Source organism: Oryx dammah, unplaced genomic scaffold, assembly GCF_014754425.2.
Source record: "Oryx dammah isolate SB20612 unplaced genomic scaffold, SCBI_Odam_1.1 HiC_scaffold_27, whole genome shotgun sequence".
Lineage (NCBI taxonomy): Eukaryota > Metazoa > Chordata > Mammalia > Artiodactyla > Bovidae > Oryx > Oryx dammah.
The window spans coordinates 28,833,129-28,855,415 of NW_024070211.1; the positions used below are offsets into that span (position 1 = coordinate 28,833,129).

The window sequence follows — 22,287 nt, forward strand, 5'->3', positions numbered from 1 at the left end:
CTCCCCAGTTCCACATGTCTCCCACCACTCAGCCAGCGGGGGACCTCAGTGGCTCAGACTGTGCCTGAGGCTGGGCAGCTGGGTGAGCAAGACGGGGGAGGTGGGGTGGTCATGGTGTTGGGGCATTTCTGAGTTCTGCTTCCAGCCCCCATCCCAGTCCTCAGGGCAGTGATGCAGAGCCACCTCCGAGCTTAAAGAGGGCCAGGATAATGGTCAAAACGGTGCCTCTGGGTCGCCACTCTCACCTTTCATAGAAGGCAGCTCCCAGACTCCTGCTGTAGTTCCCACTCTCTAGGGTCACAGAAGATGGACGCCAACACATGAGTGCCCATTCAAAGACTGCAAGCACTCTTACCATGTGCTACCAGGTAGCCTCACTTCATAATGGGGAGACTGAGGCTCAGAGAGGGGAACTGACTTGGCCCAGCTCGAGCTGGCAAACTAGGCCTTTCTACGCACCCCCACACTGTTCTCATGCTACATCCACTGAATTCCTTTTTTCTTTCCTGCCACTGCCTCAGTTGTCCTCCCTAGCATCACAGAAGAGGAAATCCAGCATCCCACACCCCAGATCACCACCCCCCACCACCACCACCCCGCACCAGAACCCAGCAGTAGAGATAGAGGCAGGCATCCCAGCCCTACATCTGGGTCAGCCTAGAGGTCTCAGACAGTCTGGATCCCTAGCAGCTTGACCTAGCTGTCCGTGGGTCTCCTTACTTCCTTTTCATCCTACCCTCTCTTACTGACAACTCTCTGAGTTCCCCAGATGTCCTGCAGGTCCTATCTGTGGGCCGTGTTAACAGGGAAGCTGGGCTCTGTGCACCCTCTGGTGGCCTCTGAGAAAAGTGCAGGAGACTTTTTTTATTAAAACAGTAAGTGTTGCACCCAGCCAGGGAACTCTTGTAGAGGGGAGGCAGTTGTTCAGTCGCTCAGTCTGTTCTGACTCTTTGAGACCCCATGCACTGCAGCACACCCAGGCTTCCCTGTCCTTCACCGTCTCCTGGAGCTTTCTCAAACTCATGTCCATTGAGTCAGTGATGCCACCCAACCATCTTGCCATCCCCTTCTCCTCCTGCCTTCAGTCTTTCCCAGCAACAGAGTCTTTTCCAATGAGCAGGCTTTTCACATCAGGTGGCCAAAGTTTTGGAGCTTCAGCTTCAGCAGCAGTCCTTCCAATGAATAATCAGAGTTGATTTCCTTTAGAATTAGTTGGTTTGATCTCCTTGCAGGCCAAATGACTGTCAAGAGTCCTCTCCAGCACCGCTGTTCAAAAACATGAATTCTTTGGTGCTTAGCCTGGAGAAGGCAGAAATGTGACTAAAAACCCTATACTGTACAGTGCCTCATTTTTCTTCCATGGACCCACAATGCTGGCTCCAGTCTCCTGTCTTGGTAAGTTAGTCAAACCCCTTAGTTCAAGAGATTCTGAGTCTGAATTCTCCATGATACTTCCCTGAAGCTCAGGTATTTGACTTGAGGGAGCCAGGAGGAAGAAGATTGAAAAAGAAAAGAAAACCCAAGTGTCTTTTCCTTCTCACTGCAGCCTAATACTTCCTCTCCATACAGGCTTCACTCCAGGGTGCCGATGTGATCTTCGAGGGCTGAACCAGGTGAGGTCACACAGGTGTGTGTAGGGGGTATTGTCAGGGGAGGGCTGATGCCCTGGAAGTCATATAAAGGGTCTGTCATACCCAGGATGAGTTCCCCTTCCCTCTCTTTCACTTGGAGAAATCTTCTCTCCTCGCTGTGCCCCAATTCCCTGTGGTTCTAGGGGGGCTACCAATGCCAGTCGTGGTGGTACATTTCCCTGGACACTAGTTGTTTTTTTTTTTTCTGCACTATGCAGCATGTGGAATCTTAGTTCCCAATGAGTGGACCCATGCCCCTTGCATTGGGAGCATGGAGTCTTAACCACAAGACTGCCAGGGAAATCTCCCACACACACCCCCCACCTGCACTGTTATTAGGATAGGCAAGCGGGTCAAGTTGACCTGATCCCAGCTTCCTTAGGACTTCTTCTGGGAATTCCATTCTTTTTTGATCTTTTTTGGGTCAGTGAATGTAGACATAAGGCTGCCATATAGAGGAAGTCTGTCTGCAGCAGGAGAAAATAAGGACAATATGAAAAGAGAGACAGAGACAAGTAGGAACAAAAGACCTGGGAGTCAGGGTGAGAGAGAGGTGACGTCAATCATTTGGGCCCCTGGGCTCAGCAGTGCCTAAATTCAGACTTACCTGGACTTTCCAGGTATTTTTGTTGTTGTTCAGTCGCTAAGTCATGTCCAACTCTCTGCGACCCCATGGATTGCAGCCCTCAGGCCTCCCTGTCCCTCTGTCTCCTGGAATTTGCCCAAGTTCATGTCCATTGAATCAGTGATGCCATCCAACCATTTCCAGGTATGAGATCCACTAATTAATTCCTTTTGGCCTAAATTAGTTTGAGTTGGGTATCTTCATTTGCAGTCAAGTCCTGCCCAATGCCTGCAAAGCATCAGCTCTCTATCCCCTTTCTCACAGTAACTACCATTTATTAAATACAAACTTGACATAAAATATTGCATCAAATGCTAAGTGCTTTGCATATCTCAAACAGTCATCCCTAAAATTACATAAGGATGTGGGTAGATTATGATGGGTGTTACAAGTTGCCCTTGTCCTACTGAGAATCTCACAGAGGAGCCTGGTAGGCTACAGTCCATAGGGTCGCAAAGAATCGGACATGACCCAAGTGACTTAGCACATACTCAGCACATTGAGAAGTGGAGTCTGTTTTCTTTCCCCTTGAATTTTGGCTGGTTCTGTGACTTGTGTCAACCAAAACAGAATGACAGTGATGCTGGGTACCTTCCAAGGCTGGACCCTAAGAAGACACTGCAGTTTCTGCCTTCAAGTTTGGCACAGTATAATTTGAAATCCAGCTTTATGCTGTGGCCACCATGCTGTAAGGAAGCCCAAGCTAGTCACATGGAGAGAAGGAGGCTACTGGAGAAACTCTGGGACTCTGGATATACACGAGTGAAGCCTTTTGGACTGTCCATCCCAGCAGCCACCAGCAGAATCAGCCAAGTGGATGACTACAACCAATAGCTCTGTCACAAAGAGCAGAACCACCCAGCTGAGTTCTGACAAATTCCTGACCTAAAGGATCATGAGGAATAATTACTTTGGGATTGTTTGTTATGCAGCAATGGATAAGTAAAACAATGATAATCCTACTGCATAGGTAAAGACACTGGGACTAAGATGGCCTATATCGTAAACTTCTAAGCAACAGCGCTGGTTTCCAACCCAGAGTGCCTGAATCTAATGTTCATGCTTTGCTCTGCATACCTTGATGGGAGTAGTCATTCTCCACTGCAGTTTTTGGACTGTGGGGACTTTGGGGGCTCCGAATCCCAGCCATTTGGCTATGTCCTCTTCCATTCTCTCTGGAGAAAGATGGGGGCCTTACCCTCAATTCTGGAAAACCCAGAACCCCAAACCTTCCTCTGTCCCTTTACCCTCACCATTAGCTTTCCAAGAGGAATCAGAAAGGCAGAAATGTGGTTGGATACCAAGAGAAACCTTGGGACAGCTTTGCTTCACCTCCCTCTAAGTTTGATTGGAAATGCCATTCTAAGTTTTTTCAGTGTTAGTGGGGGTGAAGTTAGTTTTGATGACAACAAAATCTGATGTTACTAAGGACATTTTCATTACATTCTACCATTTATAAAGTTAACTTTTGAGTTTGGGTGGCCTTATAAGTCTACCCTCAAATTTCCGAGAAACAGAAAAACAAATAAACTCCCTCCACCCCGAATTAGGACAAGGGCTGACCTGAGAACTCAGCACACCACCAGAGGCTTCTGGTCCTCTTTCCCTAGATCCCCTCAGACTGCTCATTAAAGGGGATCCCAGTTCTCCCCCAGCTTGCAGATACAGACTCTAGATGTATACCAGAGTGAACAAGAATAATGCCAAGGGCGGGATCTTGCACTCTTCACCACCGGGAGAGCCCAGTTCTGAAAGACAGATGGGGACCCAGGTGATGACCCCTGAAAGGCCCGTTCTATCAAAACCATCTCCCTTTACTCACTCCTTTCAGAGCCTCTCCCCACGGCAGAGCCCCCCTCCCAAACTCTGGGCCTAGGTTTAAATATCTTTATTGATATATCCTATTGGTTTAAATATCTTTATTGATACAAAACTCACCCACCCACCCCATGGCCAGTAGTTCTGAGGAGCCCCACATCCAGAGGCCTAGAAACTGGCTCTTTGGTTTCCATCTGGGGGCCGAGGAGAGAGAGGCTCTATATGGTCTCCTCAGGAAGTCCCCGGGAGCCCCTGTCGGGTGGCTCCTTCAGTGCCCTGGGCCTTGATGAACCGACATAAGTCTCAAGCCCCACCGCCTCGCATTTCCCGAGGCCTGGAAGATGAACTTTCTCAGGGGGAAGCCGGGCCGAGGCAGCGCCCTCTGCTGGCGCCCAGAGGTCCCGCGGGTGCCGCGAGGCGGCTCCGCGCGCAGTTCCGGGTGCCGCGGCGGGTCAAAGGCAAAGGCTGAGCTCCTTGCGCACGCGGCAGCGGTGGCACTGCACCACGCAGCACCAGTGGAAGCGGCACAGGCAGTTCTCCTCGAGAAGCACGCTCTCCTGACGGTGCCCGCGGCCGCAGCACAGCAGGTCGCAGCCGCTGAGGTCCGGGGCGCTGCTGTTGCAGGCGCGGCCGCGGGTGCCCGGCGAACCCGTGCGACGGTTGGGGGCGCAGAAGTCGGGCGAGTCGGCGGCATAGAGCAGGTCGGCGCGGCCCGGCGGCTTGAGTGTGCGGACGGCGGGCAGCAGAGCCTTGCCATCGTTGGTGCCCATGACACGCGAGGCGCCGTGGAACCGCTCGAGCAGCCGCGCGCCCACCTCGCGGAACGGGGGCAGCTTCTGCCAGCAGGTGCGCAGCGCGCACGAGCCGGACAGGCCGTGGCACTTGCATTCGGTCCGCGTGTGGCTCCGCACGGCCTGCGGGGAGCATAAGAGCAGGCGGATGGGAACAGATCCGGGAGGTGGGGCGCAGAAAGGCCCAGAGGACCGACAGAAAATAAGATAGGGGAGAGAGGTGAATGGAAGACAGCAAAGAGCAGACCAAAAAAAAAAAAAACATGAAAAAGCGAGAGCGCGCAAAATGGGAAGGACGAAATCACGGCCTGACACCCGGAAGAGGAGGAAGAATGATGGAGAAGTGGGAGCGGTGGGGAGTGGGGGACAGTATGCAGTGTAGAGATTCCAGGATCCAAAGCCAAGGAATGGGGGAGAAAGCGGAATGGACAGCAAGGGTGAGATTCTCCCTGGAGGGAGGGGGTAAAGGTGGCAGCTGTCGCACGGATTCCTCTTGCCAGCCAGCCTTCTCATTCCTGTTCTCAGGGCCCCAGGCAGAGCAGGCTGCCTGGGCTCTGTCTCCGCCACCCCTCCCCAACCCTTTCCGACAGGTATGTGGGCCTGTCTGGACATTCCTCTCCGAGTCCCCTCTTCCCCCCCCCTGCCCAATGCCTCAGGCCAGAACCCCACAAGATGTAGGATGTGGGGTTCCCTGGCACACTAGAACTGAGGCATAGGGTGCAGGAGGGCCCCTATGAATGCCCTACTGACAACTGAAACCCAGGAGTCCTGCCCTTTATTTACCATTTATGTCTGAAGCTGGAATGGAAAACTCACAAGCCTGCTAGAGATTTATGGGGTCAGATGCCCCTGGAAGATCATTTCCGGAAGCTCAGAGTCCAGGGGCCAACCTTATCTACAGTCTTGAAGTCTGTGGGCCCCCTCCTAGGCACCTTCTCTTTCCCCTCCACACCCCCCAGGAACATCTGACTCATACTGCTTCTTGTCCCTAAACAGGAGCTCCTGAGGCCCTCCTCATCATAGAGGGAAGGGGAGAGGCTGCCAGGGCTCTGGGCAGGGACTGGTCTGGGGTTGCCAGGCAGCCAGTTGACAAGTGCCTAGACTGTCACAGCTTTCCTGGCCTCTGCCTGACCCCTCCTACCATCAGGATCCACTCCTCGTCCTTCGCTCCTTTCCAAGACCATTGTCCCTGGAGCCTCCCTCATTTCTCCCAGCTCCCCAACCTCCAGACCCCATACCTTTACTGGGCTTTTGTCCTTTCTGTCATCCTTGGTCTTGGTCTCCCTCCTCAGCCCCTGCCCTGGCAGCCTCTAGCCACCCAAGCTTTGCCCTACTTGTCCTGTCTCAGAAGTATGTCCTCTCTACCTGAAGTCCCTAAAGGCCCTGGGTCCTCTTTCCTGGGTGTCCCCTCCCTACCCTGCCCACTGGGCCATCAGCCCCTAAGCCCTCCCAGGCCCCCCAAGTGACTCCCTCTTCTAGGTCAGCCACCTTGCCTCCCACTGGCCCAACCACACCCCCAGCCAATCTTCCCAAGTGGCCTCTCATACATTAACAAACTCCTACATTGTGTACCCCACTCACCCCTTCCACAAACTCACTCCTCCTTATATACCACAGTCTCCACATCCTTTCAAACTCACCCACACTCCTACATTTCCACACACACACGTGCGCGCCCTTATAGGTGCCTGTCCCCACTCACCAGCCGGCCCGCCTCGTTGTTATGAAGTTGCACCAACATACGGATGTCTCCACGTCCCCGTTTGTGCTGCGCGTCCATGAAGAGCCTCGACTTCTCGTCCCCGAAGTCCACGTCGTCGCCGCAGCCCCCCCATTCCCAGGCGGCGCTGCTGTCCGGGGACCCCGCGGGGCCGGGGGGCCCTGGGGTGCCTGGCAGGCCCGGGGGCCGGGGTGGGGCCCGGCCTCGGGGCGCCTGGCAGCCGCACTGCAGCAGCTCGCCCATGGAGCAGGCCTGCGTGACCGCATGGCTGGCGCCCGCCGCTGTTATAGCGAACACGAAGGCCGTCTCCCGGATGTCTGCGGAGGTGGGGAGGGGCGGTCAGACAGCAAGACCCGGGCTGGGTTCTGCGGAGCTGCGGAGGGCGTGAGGCAGCGTGGCGTGGGGCTGGGAGACGTGATCGGGGCCGTGTCCTTTGACCCGTGGGGGAAGTGGGGTTTCGTGGGCCTCCCCCCACCCCCACCCTCTTCTCTGACTCTCCCAACGGCGAGACAACAGCCCCCTCCTGGGGTCCTCCCCACACTGACCCTGTTGCAGGATGCGCCCGAAGGCCTTGCTATGGCTGGAGCAGTTCCAGCGTCGGAAGCGGAACTGGAACTGGCATTCCCGAACCCCCAGCCGGGCGCCCCGCGCTAGCTCGGCCACCACTTCTGGCTCGGCCTGGCACAACTCAGCCTGCCGCCCTGCGAGCCGCCGGGCCTTCCTGCAGATGCTGGTAGGGTCCATGACCAAAGGGCTGCCCACGGCCCTGGGAAGTAAAGAACAGCAGACCATGGTTGTAACTCGAAAAGCTTGGGGGAGGGGCGGGAGACCAGCCCCGCCCAGCTCACAGCCGGGAGCTGTGACATGCCTCTTGCTCCACCAGCACCCTCAACTGAGACAAAGATTGTCCCACCTGGTTCTCTTACTATTCTGCGCGCGCGCGCGCGCGTGTGCGTGTGTGTGTGTGTCTGTCTGTCTGTCTGTCCCCTCTGAGCTAGATTCTAGACTGAAATTGCTATAGAGCAAAGAGTTAGTATTATCCTTCTGTGTACACCAGGAGCTTCCCTAGTGGCTCAAAGGGTAAACCGTCTGCCTTCAATGCAGGTAGACCTGGGTTCGATCCCTGGGTCAGGAAGATCCTCTGGAGAAGGAAATGGCAACCCACTCCAGTATCTTTGCCCGGAAAATCCCATTGACGGAGGAGCCCAGTAGGCTACAGTCCATGGGGTCGCAAAGAGTTGGACACGACTGAGTGATTTCACTTCACTTCACTTCTGTGTACACCTTCATTAATAAATCCTTACAGGATTTTGAGTCAAGGTGAAGGCATCTGGCACCAGGTAGACCAAGGTTAAAATTCACCAGGCCTAACCCAAAAGGGAAAGGAAGAGGACCTTAACGGAAGGGAGATCAAGCAAGCCATCATGGGGCTTCCCTGGAGGTCCAGTGGTTAAGAATCAGCCTTGCAATGCAGAGGACACTAGTTCGATCTCTGGCCCTGGAAGATCCCACGTGCCTCCGAGCACCTAAGCCAGTGTGCAACAATTACTGAGCCCATGTACTGCAACTACTGAAGCTCTCATACCCTAGAACCTCTGCTCTGCAACAAGAGAAGCCACTGCGATGAGAAGCTGGGCACGCTGCAGCTAGAGAATAGCCCCCACTCTCTGCAACTAAGCCCTCACACAGTAACGAAGACCCAGCACAGCCAAAAATAAAAATAACAATTAAATACAATTAGGAAAAAAAGTAAGCTGTCAAACAAAAGAAGGTACATATCATAAAGAAATATAAAGAAGAGTAGACAGTGTCAGAAAAGGATCTGGTCTTAGTGGACCACAAGCTGGTCTCGTGTTAGCTAATTAGCCCCGATGCGAGAAAGGTAGGGCAATCCTAGCAATACAGCAAGCCACGGTATGTTAGAGCGGTCAGGGAAGGGTGCCTTTGAGGAAAGTTACACCCCCTCTCTAGCCCAGATTTCTCCTTCTGTCAGATTCCACCCCCACCTCCACCCCCAATATCTCCCTGTTTCCCTGAGCAGGAGGAAGGCACTGGGGACTGAGTCCCTGAAGCCATGTTGTAAAGTAGATGACACCGACCCTTCTCCTGCTCCAGGGTCTGTGACCTTTCCAGAGCAAGATGGCAGCGAGCCAAGACCAGTGCATGGGGCGGGGGTCGCAGGGCAGATAACTGATTGGGGAGGGGATACTCCTTGGCTTGGTGGGTAAAGACCTTACTGGGAGTTCCACACACTTTCAGAAATCCCTCCATTCTCAGCCTTTGTTTCATCCAAGGCTAGCACTTCCTTTTAGTCGCTGTACATCATACCCCTGAAGATTCACTTGGCTGGGTATTCACACCTGGAGGGGACTACTTTAATTGGAATGCTCTTATTTGAGCACTTAGCTGAGATCTCTGTCTGGTAGGAATAAGTAGGTAGAGCATTTAGGCTGAGGGTAATTTGAAACCACTCAAAAGCCTTTAGCAGGGGGTGGAATAAGATTTTGGGTGGGGAGAAGAGACGTCACGAGAAAGAAAATGTGGAGGAAAATGTTGGTAGATATGTGCCAAAGGTCAAGGTGGCCTACTTTTCAGCTTAGCTTTAGTGCACATCCACTCCACTGTCCCCATTTGCTCCGCAAGTACGGGCTGCCCAGGCATGTTCTGGGCCCACAACAATGAGATGTAATGGGCTTAAATAGCAGCAGGAGGAATTTAGGTCTTAAGGTAGAACTTCTCTCACTAAGGAGTGAGATGCTTGAAGACATGATTGCAGGAAGATGTGTAAGCTCAATCCTTGAGCTCAGTCCTCAATCCTGTAAAGTGCCCTACCATACTCCACCCCACCCCCACCACTACCCTGTCCAGTCAGTGTCATCACCCCTACCCTAGTAGTCCAGGAACCAAAGTTCTCTCCCCAGTGGAGAGACTCATAATCCAAACCTGCCTGCCTCCATGCTTAGGACTTGCCATCGCTGCATTCCCACTGTACCTGGGAAGGTCCAGCCCCAACCCTTTTGCATCTCTAGAAAGTAATAGATGGGGCAGGGGCAAGTGGGCCAAGGGTAGGAAAACCCCTGGCTGTACAAGTTGATCAGTCTCTATCTATCTGTCTATCTTTATTTCTATCAATCTATTCATCCCCCTTCTACTTATCTCATTTCATTACAAAAATAATTGGGGGCAACTTCCAGTATGGTTGTACAAGGTTGGTAAATAAGACTATGGAGCACCTTGAGAGTTAGGACTATTTTCGTTTCCCATGGCAGATTTTTAGCTGCTTAATTTGTATTTCCCCTCCAATTTTTATTATGAAAATTTGCATATTGTGAACAATTACTATGCTTCTCCAATGAATACCATCTAATACATGTTTTTGAGTGAATGAAGGAGCCATCTAAGGAGAAGGTCCTCACTTGAACCCTGTCCACATGTGGCTTCATGACTCCTAATTAGCTTCCAGAAACATTTTCTCCCCAGCTGGATTTAGAGGCAGGGAAGCAGGCCTCCACACAGGCATCCAGCTCCTCTTCTGCCACCTGCATCTTGAGAACTCAACCTGGGAGCCTGGGACTCTGCAAACTCATCTTCCCCACTCCACCCCCAAGCTGCCAAGTTCCCCAGTCTCCCCTCCCCAATCCTGCCCTCTGCTAACTCCCTACTTTCCCAAGGCTGACTGGCCTTATCTTCCCAAGGTTCCTCTGTCCCATCCTGCTTCTCTCCCTCCTCCTGCTCTGGGGAAGTAGGAGAGGGTGGGGTGTGCAGGCGAGAAAGGGAAGGAACCTCTTGACCTTGTCTTTTTCCCAGAAGCTTGAGATAGGAGAGGAATCAGAAGGAGCACGACAGGCAGAGCCCCCCAGGAGGTGGGGCTGGCCCTGCACAGGGTTGAGGGGCTGCCCTGGAGTCAGTTTCTGGTCTGGGTCTGGCTCCTCAGGCTGGCTGGCTGCCTGGGAACTAGACTTGTTTACAAGCCGGTCAGGAGGAGGGATGGGCAATAGTAGCAGCTAGAATCCCAAGGGACCAGCTTGCTCCCTGCCCTCCTGTCCTCACTCCCATCTTCAAGTCACAGGAAAGGAAACTCCAGAAGGGGACTGGCAGGGAAGCGTTGGGCAAAACACCAGGCCTGTCCACTCTGGGTGAGCTGAGCTATGCTGAGCAAGTCAGTTCCCTCTCTGGGCGTCAGGAAGATAAGGAGTTGGCAAGACAGACTCGAATAGCCTCTCTAACTTTAACACCATCTTTAACTGAATCACAAAATATCTCCCCCAACGCCCCTCTTCCTTTGCCCTCCTTCCTTCCCTTCTGCTTGCTTAGGGACTGAACTCTGCTTTGGGGGCCTCTGAGTTCACATTGGCCTGAGATCAGCCTAGGGAAGAGGTGCCTGTCTGGAAGCATCTGCGTGTTGGGCTGGAGCTGGTGGTTGGAGCACAGTAGTGGTAGGAAATATATAATATGTAGGATCTGAGATCCTAAACAAATAGCCACTCCTGGGCATAGAAAAAACAAAGCTAGCCCTAAAAGAAATCAGTACATAGACAAGAAGGAACAAGCCTGGGTTTGGCCATTCTAGCTGGCTTGGCCTCCTGTGCCAAGATCTCCTTCCCGGGGACCTCGGTTGGTGGAATAAGTAGCCAAATGAGGTGGCATCCGGGGGCAGCCAGTTCCTATTGGCAGCATCTGTGAATCTAAGCCTTGGAGGCCTGGGTTTCTGGTCTAACTTACCTTTCCATGCCTGGATTCAGAGGGTGGAAAATTTTCTAGTCCACTTCCACCCATTTCACCCTTATTGTACAGCCCAGCAAGATAGAGGACTGACCCTGGCCACTCAATGGGGGAATCCCCATTGCAAGAAATTTAGGCGAATATTTTAAAAACCAAAGGGACTGGAGGAAACAGCTCTCCCGCCCTGAGGGCTTCTGATACCTCAGGGGCTATTGCATACTGTCCTCCACATGGTCCTTAATCTGATCAGGGTTGGCTGACTCTGCATCCATCCCAGATCATACCGCTAAGTTTCCAGACTCAGAGACAACCCCGCCCCCCTCCTCACTTCTAAGTCATCCAAATCTCACACAGCATCTCTCCAAACTTGCCTCAGATCCCACCTGCTCTAAGGAGCCTCTGGTGGGCCCCAGACCTCACTGACCTCCCCCACCTGCCTCACTCCTGGTGTCACTCATGGTGGGGGGGGGGTGTTGTTTGTCATCCTGGCCGGTGGCATAATTGTTTTGTCACATCTTCTTATCTTTCCAGTTAGATATAAACTCATTCCAGACAAAGATCTCAGGGAGAAGTATAATGTCATTAGCAGAACACAACTCAGGGCCTTGAGAATCCATCCGACTTGGGTTTGGATCTGGGCTCTGCCCTTTGCTGGTTCCACGATGTTAGCAAGCCCCTAGCCGGGGAGGTTGGCCTTTGCTGCAAGCCTTTGTTGAATGGATGAGGAAACTTAACCTTCTGAACCTCAGTGTCCTCAACTGTAAAGTGAAAATAAATAATAATATCTGCCTACTTCTCAGGTTACATGATGAAAAGAGCTTGTCCAGAGAGTGGGCTTCCACAAGTGTCTTCCTATGGGTGACTTCCCATTCACACCCTTAATCATCTCCTGAGCCTGCCCAGTACATGGCAATCAGGCAGCGGGTGTGAATTCCTGAGAACATGCTTTGCTCCAACTCTCCTTAGCCTGGATCCCAGTATCTCCTCCTCCCCTGCCAGTCTAACCCATGGACCAGGAGCACCCTCCAAGATCCCCCCACCCCCCGCCTCCCTTCTCCAGCCAGCGCTCCTGGGTGGATTCTTGAGACCAAGAGGATCACAGACCTTTCTGAGGCCTGCTCCTCTAAAGGGAGAGCCAGATCCCCACTAGTTCCCCACACTCATTCTGGGTACTCCTTAGTCTGACCCTCAGCTCCCAAGAGCCAGCAGAGGGAGCCCTGAGCCCTGGGGCTGTGGGTGGGGGCTGCACAGGGGTGGGGGAGGTGGGTGGTGGAGAAGGGGTAGAAAAATGTTGCCTGACAGCTGGGCTGCCGAGGAGGCTGGGCCCGGGCCTGTGCCCGCCCGCCTGTCCTGTCCTGCTCTGTCTAACTCAGTAATTACTATTCCCCCTCCCCCAGTCCCTACCCCCACCCCAACCACCACATCAAAGTCAGTAATGCCCCAGCTCCATTAACCCCTACCTCCCCGCCGCCCACCAGCCACCCCATTCCCTGGCTCCCCCACCCCGGCCCAACTGGGTTCTTTCTGCCCAGGCCCAGGTGCTGCCCTTCCCACCACCTCACACTTCTCCCCTTGCAGGGGCTTTCCCTGCCCTGAATGAGCTTGCTGCTGGCCAGAGGCCTGGACACAATGACCATCCACTGGATATCCTGCCGAGAGTCTGTCCTGTGCCATCTGCTCTCCCATACAGAGGTGGGGAAGCACTGTGAGAAGGGGAGGACAGGGGGAGCAGAAGGGGCCTGTGCAGGGGCTTGTACCCCTTTCCTCACCCCTACCCCTACTGCACACCAGGACACAGTACTTAGTGGGAGGTGGACCCCTGGTCCCCAGCCCTCAGCTACTTGCATTCTGGGTGGCCTTGGGCAAGTCACCTCCTGTCCCTGAACTTTGCTAGACTTCTCTCACTGAGAGTGAGAAGATTGGGCCAGATGATCTGTAAGGTCCTTTCTAGATCTAATTTCTGGATTAAGCAGAGGGCTTCAAGCTGGAGGAAACAGCCAAAGAGACCAGGTGGAGAGTGGGTGAAGTACTTGTCCAGTGACATTTCCCTCCCTGTGCTCCTCCTCAGGCAGTCCAGGGGAGGCACCCAGGGCCTCACCCCACCCTGCCCCTGGCAGGAAGGAGGGTGCAGGCTAGAGGGCGCTCTCCCCACTCCCAGGGGACAGGCTTCTGTGTTCCTGAGCACCTCCTGCTCTGGCTGGCTGAGTGCCCTACCGCCAGCCTGACTGCAGCCCAGCTGCCCGCACCCCCCAACCTCCCCACCACCACCCGCCCTGCCTCATCTCCTCCACCGCTGCATTTCTTCATCAAAGTACACATTCTGGAATCCCCCTGGCTGGGCCCTGATGATCAAGCCTCCCTCTGACTTCCCCCACCAACTCCTGCTCCCACCCAACTCCTGGCTTCCGATGAGAACGGGGCAGGAGGGGACTGCACCCCCCCCCCCGGGAAATGTCACGGTGCCAGGACTCTGGTGGGCTCAGGGCATGCTTTGGCCTGGACCAAGCCAGCCTCCTTTTGCCCCTGCCCTTTTCTGCTCACAGCCCCATTGTCTCCCTCCAGGGGAAGCTGCCAAGGCGAGGGGTGGGGAGGGCTGGGAGGGGAGGCCTGGATGACCACCCTACCCCCACCAGGCACCCTATCTTAAGCTTGTGGGAGCCAGCAACAAGACTGACCATGAAGGGTCAGGGGCCCCAGAGAAAGAGAGGATGGGAAGGGGGTGGTGGAAGTCACAACTGGAAAGCCTGGGTGTCAGGAAGAGGCCTGGGTCCTTTCCCTGTCTCCTTGAGGGGCCAGAGCTGACCAGTCCCTGGCTCCTGTTTCCATAGGAAAGATGAGATGGGGGAAGGGAGTGAGACCGAGTGGTGCTTTTCCTAGTGGAACATTGGGAGGGTTAGTTTCTTTCACAGAAAATATCAAATGGAAAGAGGAAAGGAGAAGAAGGGAGATTGATTTGGCTATTCTGTGAGAGTGAGCTATTTTCTACATCCACTGATTGAAGGTATAAATAAAGATGGGCCAGATATTGAGAAGAACTTCCTGGGGGAGGATGAGAAGGGGCAGAGAGCAGAATGGGAGGGCTGGGAGCTGATGACCAGGACAGAATCTGTCAGGGCCAGAGCATAAGCTGGATAGCCTGGAGGCAGTAAGCTGGACAAGATGACCTCAAGAGAGCCTGGCCAATGTCCTGGAATCTGGGATTCTGTGATTCACAAAGATATGGTTACAGATGAGAGAGAGACAGACAGAGGTCAGAGACAGAGTTTAGAAAGCACTGGAGAAGGGGGCTGGAGGGAAAGAAGCGGGCAGGAGGGAAGAAATTGGAAGGGGAAACTTCTGGGGGACCTAGAGCCAGGTCCGTGAGACTAAGGCCTGGGCCACGCCCCTCCAGGGCCCTCCTTTCCTAACCAGGACAGTCCGGTCACTCAGAGTTCCTGGGGAACTATATCTTCCCAGCCTGGCTGCTGCTAGAATGACAGCATGGACTGCAATGGGCTGCTGTGAGGCCAGCCGCTTTCCCGTTCACCGCTGGAGCTCCGGCCTGGTCAGTGTTCTCTGAGAAGCAGGAAGAAAAGAACCAGCCAACCAGTTCTAGACATCAGGGAGCAGCCCGGATGTTTCTTGCCTGAAGAAGCTCTTGCTTCAGGTGAAGCCTCAGGGGTGGGGACAGCCTCTCCAAAGTATCTGAGTGAGCCAGTTGCCAGACACCTTATCACTCCAACTCCTCACTCTTCACCCGGCTTGCCCTGCAGCTGTGGCCATGAAGGCCTCTGTGTTCTTCCACACCTGCCCTCCTCCCCTCCTCCCCCACTCCCTCCTTTCCAGCTTCAGGGTCAATCTCCAAGGGATGAGGTCTCTCTTCCTCTGGCATGGCTCCCACCCAGCAGCCCCTCCCAAACGAAGGAGCCACCATGAACACAAACCCCAGCAGAACTCCATACAGCTGTCCCCAGCACCTTTAATCTCCAGGGCCCTAAAGGCAAAGGCTCCACCTCCCAGGAGTGGGGAAACGGGACCCAAGAGGAGAGGGCAGTCAGTGAAATGCCTAACGGGTACAGTGTCCAATTGCATGGAGGGCAGCGAGAGCATAGAGAAGGCAAGGGAGGGAAGACAGAGAGGCAGCGTCATGGAGGAAGTGGTATTTTTAAGTGGAAGGATGTTAAAATTGGGACAAATAGTAGGGGGTGGAGTGGGGTGGGGAAGGAAGGCAACAGCCCTCAGGGAGAAACCTGTCTCCATACTTTGAGAAAGGGCAAAGTTAGGACAGGTGTGTATGGGGAATAAGAGATAGAGATTCTCTTTGCAAAATTTTGCTAGAGACCCTAGATTTTAATTTAAATTGATCCCCCTTTCACCCTTGGAGATTCTGGCCAGAACCTGGGATGTGGAGGAGAGGACTTACATTTAGGAGCACCTCCCAATGTCAGATTATGTTGTAGGTCATCCCACTCAATCCTCCTATCAAGCCTTCCAGGTAGGAGGACTGACTCCCTATCTTACAGTTGAGACATCGGGGAGCAGGAAGAAGTGACTTGCCCAAGGTCATAGGCTTGACAGTGGGGGGAGATTAGATCGCAGTTCTCTTTATTTCAAAGCTGCTACTGCATTATTCTAAGTCAGGATCCAAGGACGCATGTTCCCTGGCGGGACTTAGGTCGCCCTGGCTTGGCCCCCTCACTGACACCCTAAGGGACTTCTCTCCTACATCATGGAAGTGGGGTCGTGGCCAGCAGCTCCCTGTGTGGGCATCCAGCTATCTTCCTAGAAAAGAGGGAACTGCCTGCCCCACCCCTTCTTCCAAAAACGCGGGTGGGAGAGGAGTGGAGGGTAGAGAATCCAGCCAATGACATGGCTGTATGCAAATAGACAAGGTTTTGACTTGTTAGGATTGGCTAATGTACCAGCGGTATCCTTGAAGTCCCTCCTCTCTAAACACAACTATTCCGGGCGGGTCCTTGCTGCTCCCAAGACTGAGAAGGAGAAAAAAAAAGTCTACGGGATCCGGATCGCTGAGCGGTGCCGGCCGGGCACCCACCTCCCCAGCCTCTATGCATCCCTCAAGACTCCAAGTTCTCCCAACCTCAGCTGCCTATGTGTCTGCTCTAGCTAGGGCAGTCTGAGAACTCGACCCCATCCCTTGGCTGGCCAGGCCTTGCTCCCTTCCACCAGGACCCTCCACGATTCCCAGCAGCACATTTTTTCATCCATGACCTCTACATCTGGAAGGGCCAGGAGCTTGGGTCCTTTTCCTGCCTTTCCTCCTCTTTGCTCGGGGAGGAGAAAGTAGAGAAAGCGAAGGTTCTGACTCAGTTTTCCCCTTTACGCTCCCTTTCCCGCCCCTACCACCCCTTCTGAAGGAGCCCAGAGAGAAGCTGGTGGGTTTGTGGGCAAAGTGGGGGCGGGAAGAGGCAGCTACTTGACTCCCCCTGCCAGTGGTTTCCCACCTTGTTCTTCTCTTTCCCCCAAATTCAGCCTCTCTCCCCTAATCCAAACCCGTCTTAACACACACTCTTTTATTCATTCGTATCTCAGACTACAGATCTTTCCCCCATCTCCCCGTATCTCTTTCCTACCCATAAGCTGATTCTTCGGTGACCTGGGTTGAGCGCGTAACCTGCGGTGGGGGTGGGACACAGGAGGAGGAAATACAGTAGAATGTAGGGAGGGGGACGGGGGGTGTGTGGGCACGTCTAAGTGGCAGTACAGAAATGCCCCTAGAGGAGGTCGGCAGGAGCGGCACGCACCTCCCCTTCGCGTCTCCAGCTGCCTAGGGGCTGGGCTCCGCGCACAGGTAGAGCCGGGAGGCGGCGGGAGCGCGATACGGAGCCCCACCTTCGGCCCCGAGGTCCCCACGTCCGAGCTCCAGGGGCCCCGCGGGGGCAGCCAGACGCAGCACTCACCACCACAGTCCGCCGACGTGCGCCGGACACAGGAGCAGCAGCAGGAGCAGCCCCAGGCGGGAGGGCGCGGGCGGCTGCATCGTGGCAGCTTTAGGGCCGGCGGGTGCGGGCAGGGCGCGAGGCTGAGGGGCCAGCCGCTGCGCGCGGGGGCCCGGGCTTCAGGGCGAGCGCGGCGGCGGCCGGGAGGCGAGGGCTCCGGCGGCGGCGGCGGCGGCGGCGGCGGCGGCGGCGGGGGGGCCCATCCTGGGCGAGGAGGGCGCGGCGGAGGCGGAGAGCGGACGGGGCAGCCAGAGCCTGTGTCTCCTGCCGAGCTCGCTCGGGAGAAGAAATCAGAGCCGGGGGCGGGGGTGGGAGGGGAGCGGGGCCGGGGCGGGGGCGGGGGGCAGGGGGGCCGTGGGGGTGGCAGTTGCGACAGTCAGGCGGCGGGACTCTCGGGAGGGAGCGGAGCGCCCCGGGGCGGCGGGCGCGGAGCTCGGCGGAGGGCGGGGCCCGAACACGCTCGTGGCTGGGGGACCCGCCTGGCTCGCCCCCTCACCTCGCCTCTCTCAAGGCCTGGGAGCCCCCCGCCGCCGCTCGGAGTCGGGGGCAAGGAGGGGCGGGGAAGCAGGGTGGAGAAGGGTAAGCGGGGGGAAGGAAGAGGAGCGAAGGAATGGGGGACGGGCTGGAAGGGAGACGTTTGACAGGTTTGTTGACTGTAAAGAGAGAAAACTTCCCAGGAATGAGGGAGTTTGGGTTGGGGGGCGGTGCGGAGTGGGATGCTAGAGCGGGGGCCGGGAGACGCAGTCGGCCCCCGGCGCTGGGTGCTCCGGGGAGGGGTGTCGAACTCGATGGCCCGATGGGCAGACTCCGGAGGGGGTCACCTCTGACCGGACCCCGCCTCCGCGCCGCAAGCCCCCTTTTTCAGCCTTTTCTTGAGCACTGGAGGAAGCGATGGGCCTCCACTCTGCTCCCCAGCCCCCGCCTCATCAGACCGGCACTCAGGGGAGGAGGTGCGGGAGGGCAGATTAGACAGCAAGAGAGAGGAACCTCTTTATGGCCTGCGATCAAGCGCTCGCACGTGCAAGCGAGCGACAGAGTGGAGGTTGCAGAGCGAAGGGTCAGGACTCGCTGCAGCCGGGCCTCGTGGGTCCGAGGGTCCCTGCCTCATCGCTGCTCCCCCAACTTGGCCGGGGCTGGAGCGGGTGGGAGGGCAGCTTCAGGTGAGATGGCATTTTATCTGATTCTCTAATGCCACAAAAATGTCTTTGATGCCCTTGGCCCCCTCCCCACGAGGGGAGATCAAAGGCCCCCGTGGGGAGGAAGGACAGCTCCATTCATCACGCCAAGCGGGCTGACAGGGAGCTGTAGTCCCTGCTCCCCGCTCCCACCCCGTGTGCCCCGGGGGTGCAGAGGGACAGGTGGTGCAGGACATTCCATGGCAAGGGCCAGTCTCCCTTCCACCTCTATCCAGAGCAGCCATCAAGTTGTACGGGTGCTACTGGCTGGAGAGAACGATGGAGGACCTCAAGCCCATGTGGCAGAGACTTCAGGTGTCTAGAGGAAGCTCCCGGTCTTCTGGAGTGTGTCTGTATGTGTGTGTGGGGGGGGGGACAGTGGGGAGCACCTGAACTTGGGGAGTAGGGCCACTGCCAAGAGAAATAAGAGAGAGAAACACCCTGGTGAGCAGAGAGAAGCCACAATTCTGAGTGTAGGGAAGAGTGGATCAGGATGGACTGGGGGTGTAAGAAAAGACCACAGATGCAGGTCCCAGGGGAGGAGGCAGATCTGAGAAAGGAAGGATGAGCAAGTGGAGAAGAGAAAAGAAACGGAGAAACGTTGGCCTAGGCACACAGAGAAGCCCCTGGGTTTGCTGGGACCTCCACCCTAGGGCCACGGTGTCCAGGTTCAATCAGTCTAACCCCTTGTCCTGGGCACTGAGAGTTCTGGTGAGGGTGCTGGAGTGCTCTAGAGACGGGGGCTAGTGGCTGAGAGAGGTAGGGGGCATGGCCCAAGGGCAGCCCCTCCCATTTTAGCCTTTAATAGCAACCAGATGCCAGGCACAGCCTCTGCACCTCTTAATTTTGGACCCAGTTGCTGTTTCTGTAGGGCAGTGCCAACTCCCGACCCTGCACACTCACCAATGCAGCCGAGGTTGGGCCCACACTCAGGCCAGATGGTGCTGAACAGGCGGGTGGAGGGCTCTGGCTGGGCGGGGGTGGGGGGTGTCCCTAGAGGCTGCAGGTGGCCAATGACCAATCCCCTGGGAACTATTGCCTGGGTTCCAAACCCTCTGCCCCCCCCCCCCCCCCCCGCCACTGTTATTGCAGATTATGTAAAGCTCTCCTGGTCCTGCATTCTTCTCCGAGGCAAGAATTTTAATGTATTTGTCTTTGTCATCAGGGGACCAGGGCTCTGGGACCGCCCTGCTTCTGCCTGAGGAGGGAGCGCCCCAAATCTGGTCCCTGCTCCCTCCAGACCCCAGCCTCTCTCCACTACCACCCCCTCATGCCCTAGCCCTGCCCCTCACCTCCCCCTCCTAAGACACGATCTCTCTGTGGGGTGGATAAAAATGATGTTATTGAAACAACAGAATTGGGAGCAGTGGCAGGGAGCAGGGATCAGCTCAGGAAACTGGGGCGTTTGCCAAGAAGCCTTCTCCCCCGCAGGCGGCCTTTCTGCCCCCACCCCCCACCTTTCCTACAAACACACACAGAACGCCCCACCCTCCTGCAGTACTCTCTCTGGCCAGACCTTGTAGAATATTTGGCCACCCCTGGATTTCCCAAGTCCTCATCCTTCCCCCAACTCAAGCACCCCAGAATCCCATTCCAGAAACAGCTGGCCCACTAGCGCCTGTGGAAGCACTGGGGCAGGGAGGGGTGGGCTGCAGTCTGCGATGGGCAGGTCTCCTGAAGCCTCAATTCTCAAGGCCTCTGTTCCAAGGGCAACCTTGCCTCTGGCCACTGCTTTCTGCCTTCTCTGCACCCCCATCTAGGAGTTGGCTGGCATCTGGGCAGAGCGAGAGCCATGACTTCACTCCTGAAGCCCTCAAACCTTCACAGAGATGAGTTCAGATGTTCCTGAGGCTTCAAGCCATCACTATCACTTCGGAAGACCCTCCACGGAGAAGGGCTGGGAAACTAGGAGATGGAAACAGAGGCACACAAATACAGATCAAGATGCATGCACATGCGTGTGCACTCACACACACCCACAGCTGGGCATAGGTTTCCAGACAGCCCAGCAGAAACCACAGGACGCCTCGCCTCTCCTAGAGGATGCTGGTAACTTTCACCCACAGGTAGGGCTGGCCACACAGGTGGGCTGGCTCAGACTGAGACACATGCTGGCTTTCCTGGAGATCACGCACACACACGTGCACACACACATGTGCACACGTGTGCACACACACACCACCTCTGTAGCATGCATGGAGTGCCACTCTGATCTCTCTCTCTCTGTCCTCCAAGCCCCCTCCACCTCTTCCCGCATCCCTCCACCTTAGGTCTAGGCCAGTCCAAAAGAGAGGCTGGGAAGGAGAAACAAGGTTGTCTGGCTATGGGGTTGGAGAGGAAGGAGGGGCAGAAGTGGGGACTGTGGAGGGGGAGAGAGGCAGCTGGCGGTAGATAACATCAGATTCGCTGCAGGGGAAAGCGGAGCCCTCTGTCGGATTCTCTCTCTCTCTCACTGTCTTTCTGTGTGTCTTTTCACGTCTTTCCCATCTCCATAATTCGGTCTCTGTTTGTGTCTGTCTCTAAATCATTTTCTCTGTTTCTTTGTTTCTCAGAACGACCAAAGCTGCAGGAGCCCAGGAATTTGGGCCTGTGACCCTTCCCCTCCCAATTACCTCTCTCTCCCTCTCCACCATCCTCCCTTCCTCCTTCCCCAGCAATGAGACCTGACTCTCATTCCTTTAGGGTGGTGATGGACTTGAGAATTCCTCAGGGTCCTGGGTCTCTGGGTCCCAGGAGAAGAGAGAGAGAGGAAAGGCCAGCCCTCTAGAGAGATGGAGAGAAGGAAAAAGACAGACAAAAGGAGGAACCGCTGTTCTCTCCTTTCTGAATCCCAGATGCTAGTCCAACTTTTTCCAGCCCACCTGAAGTCATGAGAATGCGCCTTTCCAGCCCAGAGTGGGAACTCAAACGCCTGGTTCCCAGCTTTAGCCAGTCTAGGTCAAGTTTCCCCTGAGATTGCCTCTGGGCCTTTGTCCAAGGGAACCCCCACCCCAGGCCCTAGTTCCCCATAGAACCCACCTGCCTTATATCTTCCGCATCTCTCAACCCTATCCATGCTCCAGCCTTCGCATCACTCCATCAGTCAAAAGGAGAAAGAACTCGGTGGGGTGGGAGGGTGGGACAGGGGGAGGGGGAGCAGAGGCTGAGAGGGAGGGATTGCTGCTCGCCCACCAGGACTGGGCTGGTGGGAAGCCAGGAAACATTTGTTTCCACTTAGCTCAGCCCCAGTGGCCCCAAGGAGGAGTGGTTGGGCCCAGGAGCCTCCCCAGGCATCCTCGTCCAGGCCTGGCTCCAGCATTAGAGGCCATGGGGTAGGCAGAAGATCCCTGGCATGGCCTCTGGGGTTCTGGAGACAAGTCCCCATCCTCTTCTCACACTATCACTCCTTCCCAGGTCACACCGCCTATCTTCACTGCTTCAGCCCTCACCTCTCAGGGAATCAGGTCTCCTCCACCCAGACCCAGACTCCCTCCTAATCGCGTTGGTGTCTGCTGGCTCTCTCTCCCTGGACAACAGTCAGCATTTTTTTTAATAGAACACACACTATGTGCCAGTTGTTGTTATTTAGTTGCTCAGTCATGTCCAACTCTTTATGACCCCATGGACTGTAGCCCACCAGGCTTCTCTGTCCATGAGATTTCCCAGGCAAGAATACCGGAGTGGGTTGCCATTTCCTTCTCCACCGATGTGCCAGGCACCCAGCTAAATAGTGGAAAGACAATGGTGAGCAAAAGCAAACGTAATCCTCACTTTCATGGAGCCGATGGTTTTTAATCATATCATCTCACAAACAAATGGAAAAATCACAACTCTGACCTGTGCTTCAGAGAAGAGAGACCACTGTGAGAGGCTCAGGCAGGAGGGTT

General features: G+C 55.4%; 1 protein-coding gene across 1 annotated transcript; it reads right to left on the reverse strand.

Moving 5' to 3' along the window:
• Positions 1-4,160: 4,160 nt before the first annotated feature.
• WNT6 (Wnt family member 6) lies at positions 4,161-17,287 on the reverse strand. Its single transcript, XM_040228323.1, has 4 exons — positions 17,208-17,287; positions 7,131-7,351; positions 6,568-6,902; positions 4,161-4,988 (listed from the first exon to the last, which is right to left on the reverse strand). The coding sequence occupies exons 1-4, from the start codon at positions 17,285-17,287 to the stop codon at positions 4,527-4,529; spliced, it is 1,098 nt and encodes a 365-aa protein (XP_040084257.1). The 3' UTR covers positions 4,161-4,526.
• Between the last annotated feature and the right edge of the window lie 5,000 nt (positions 17,288-22,287).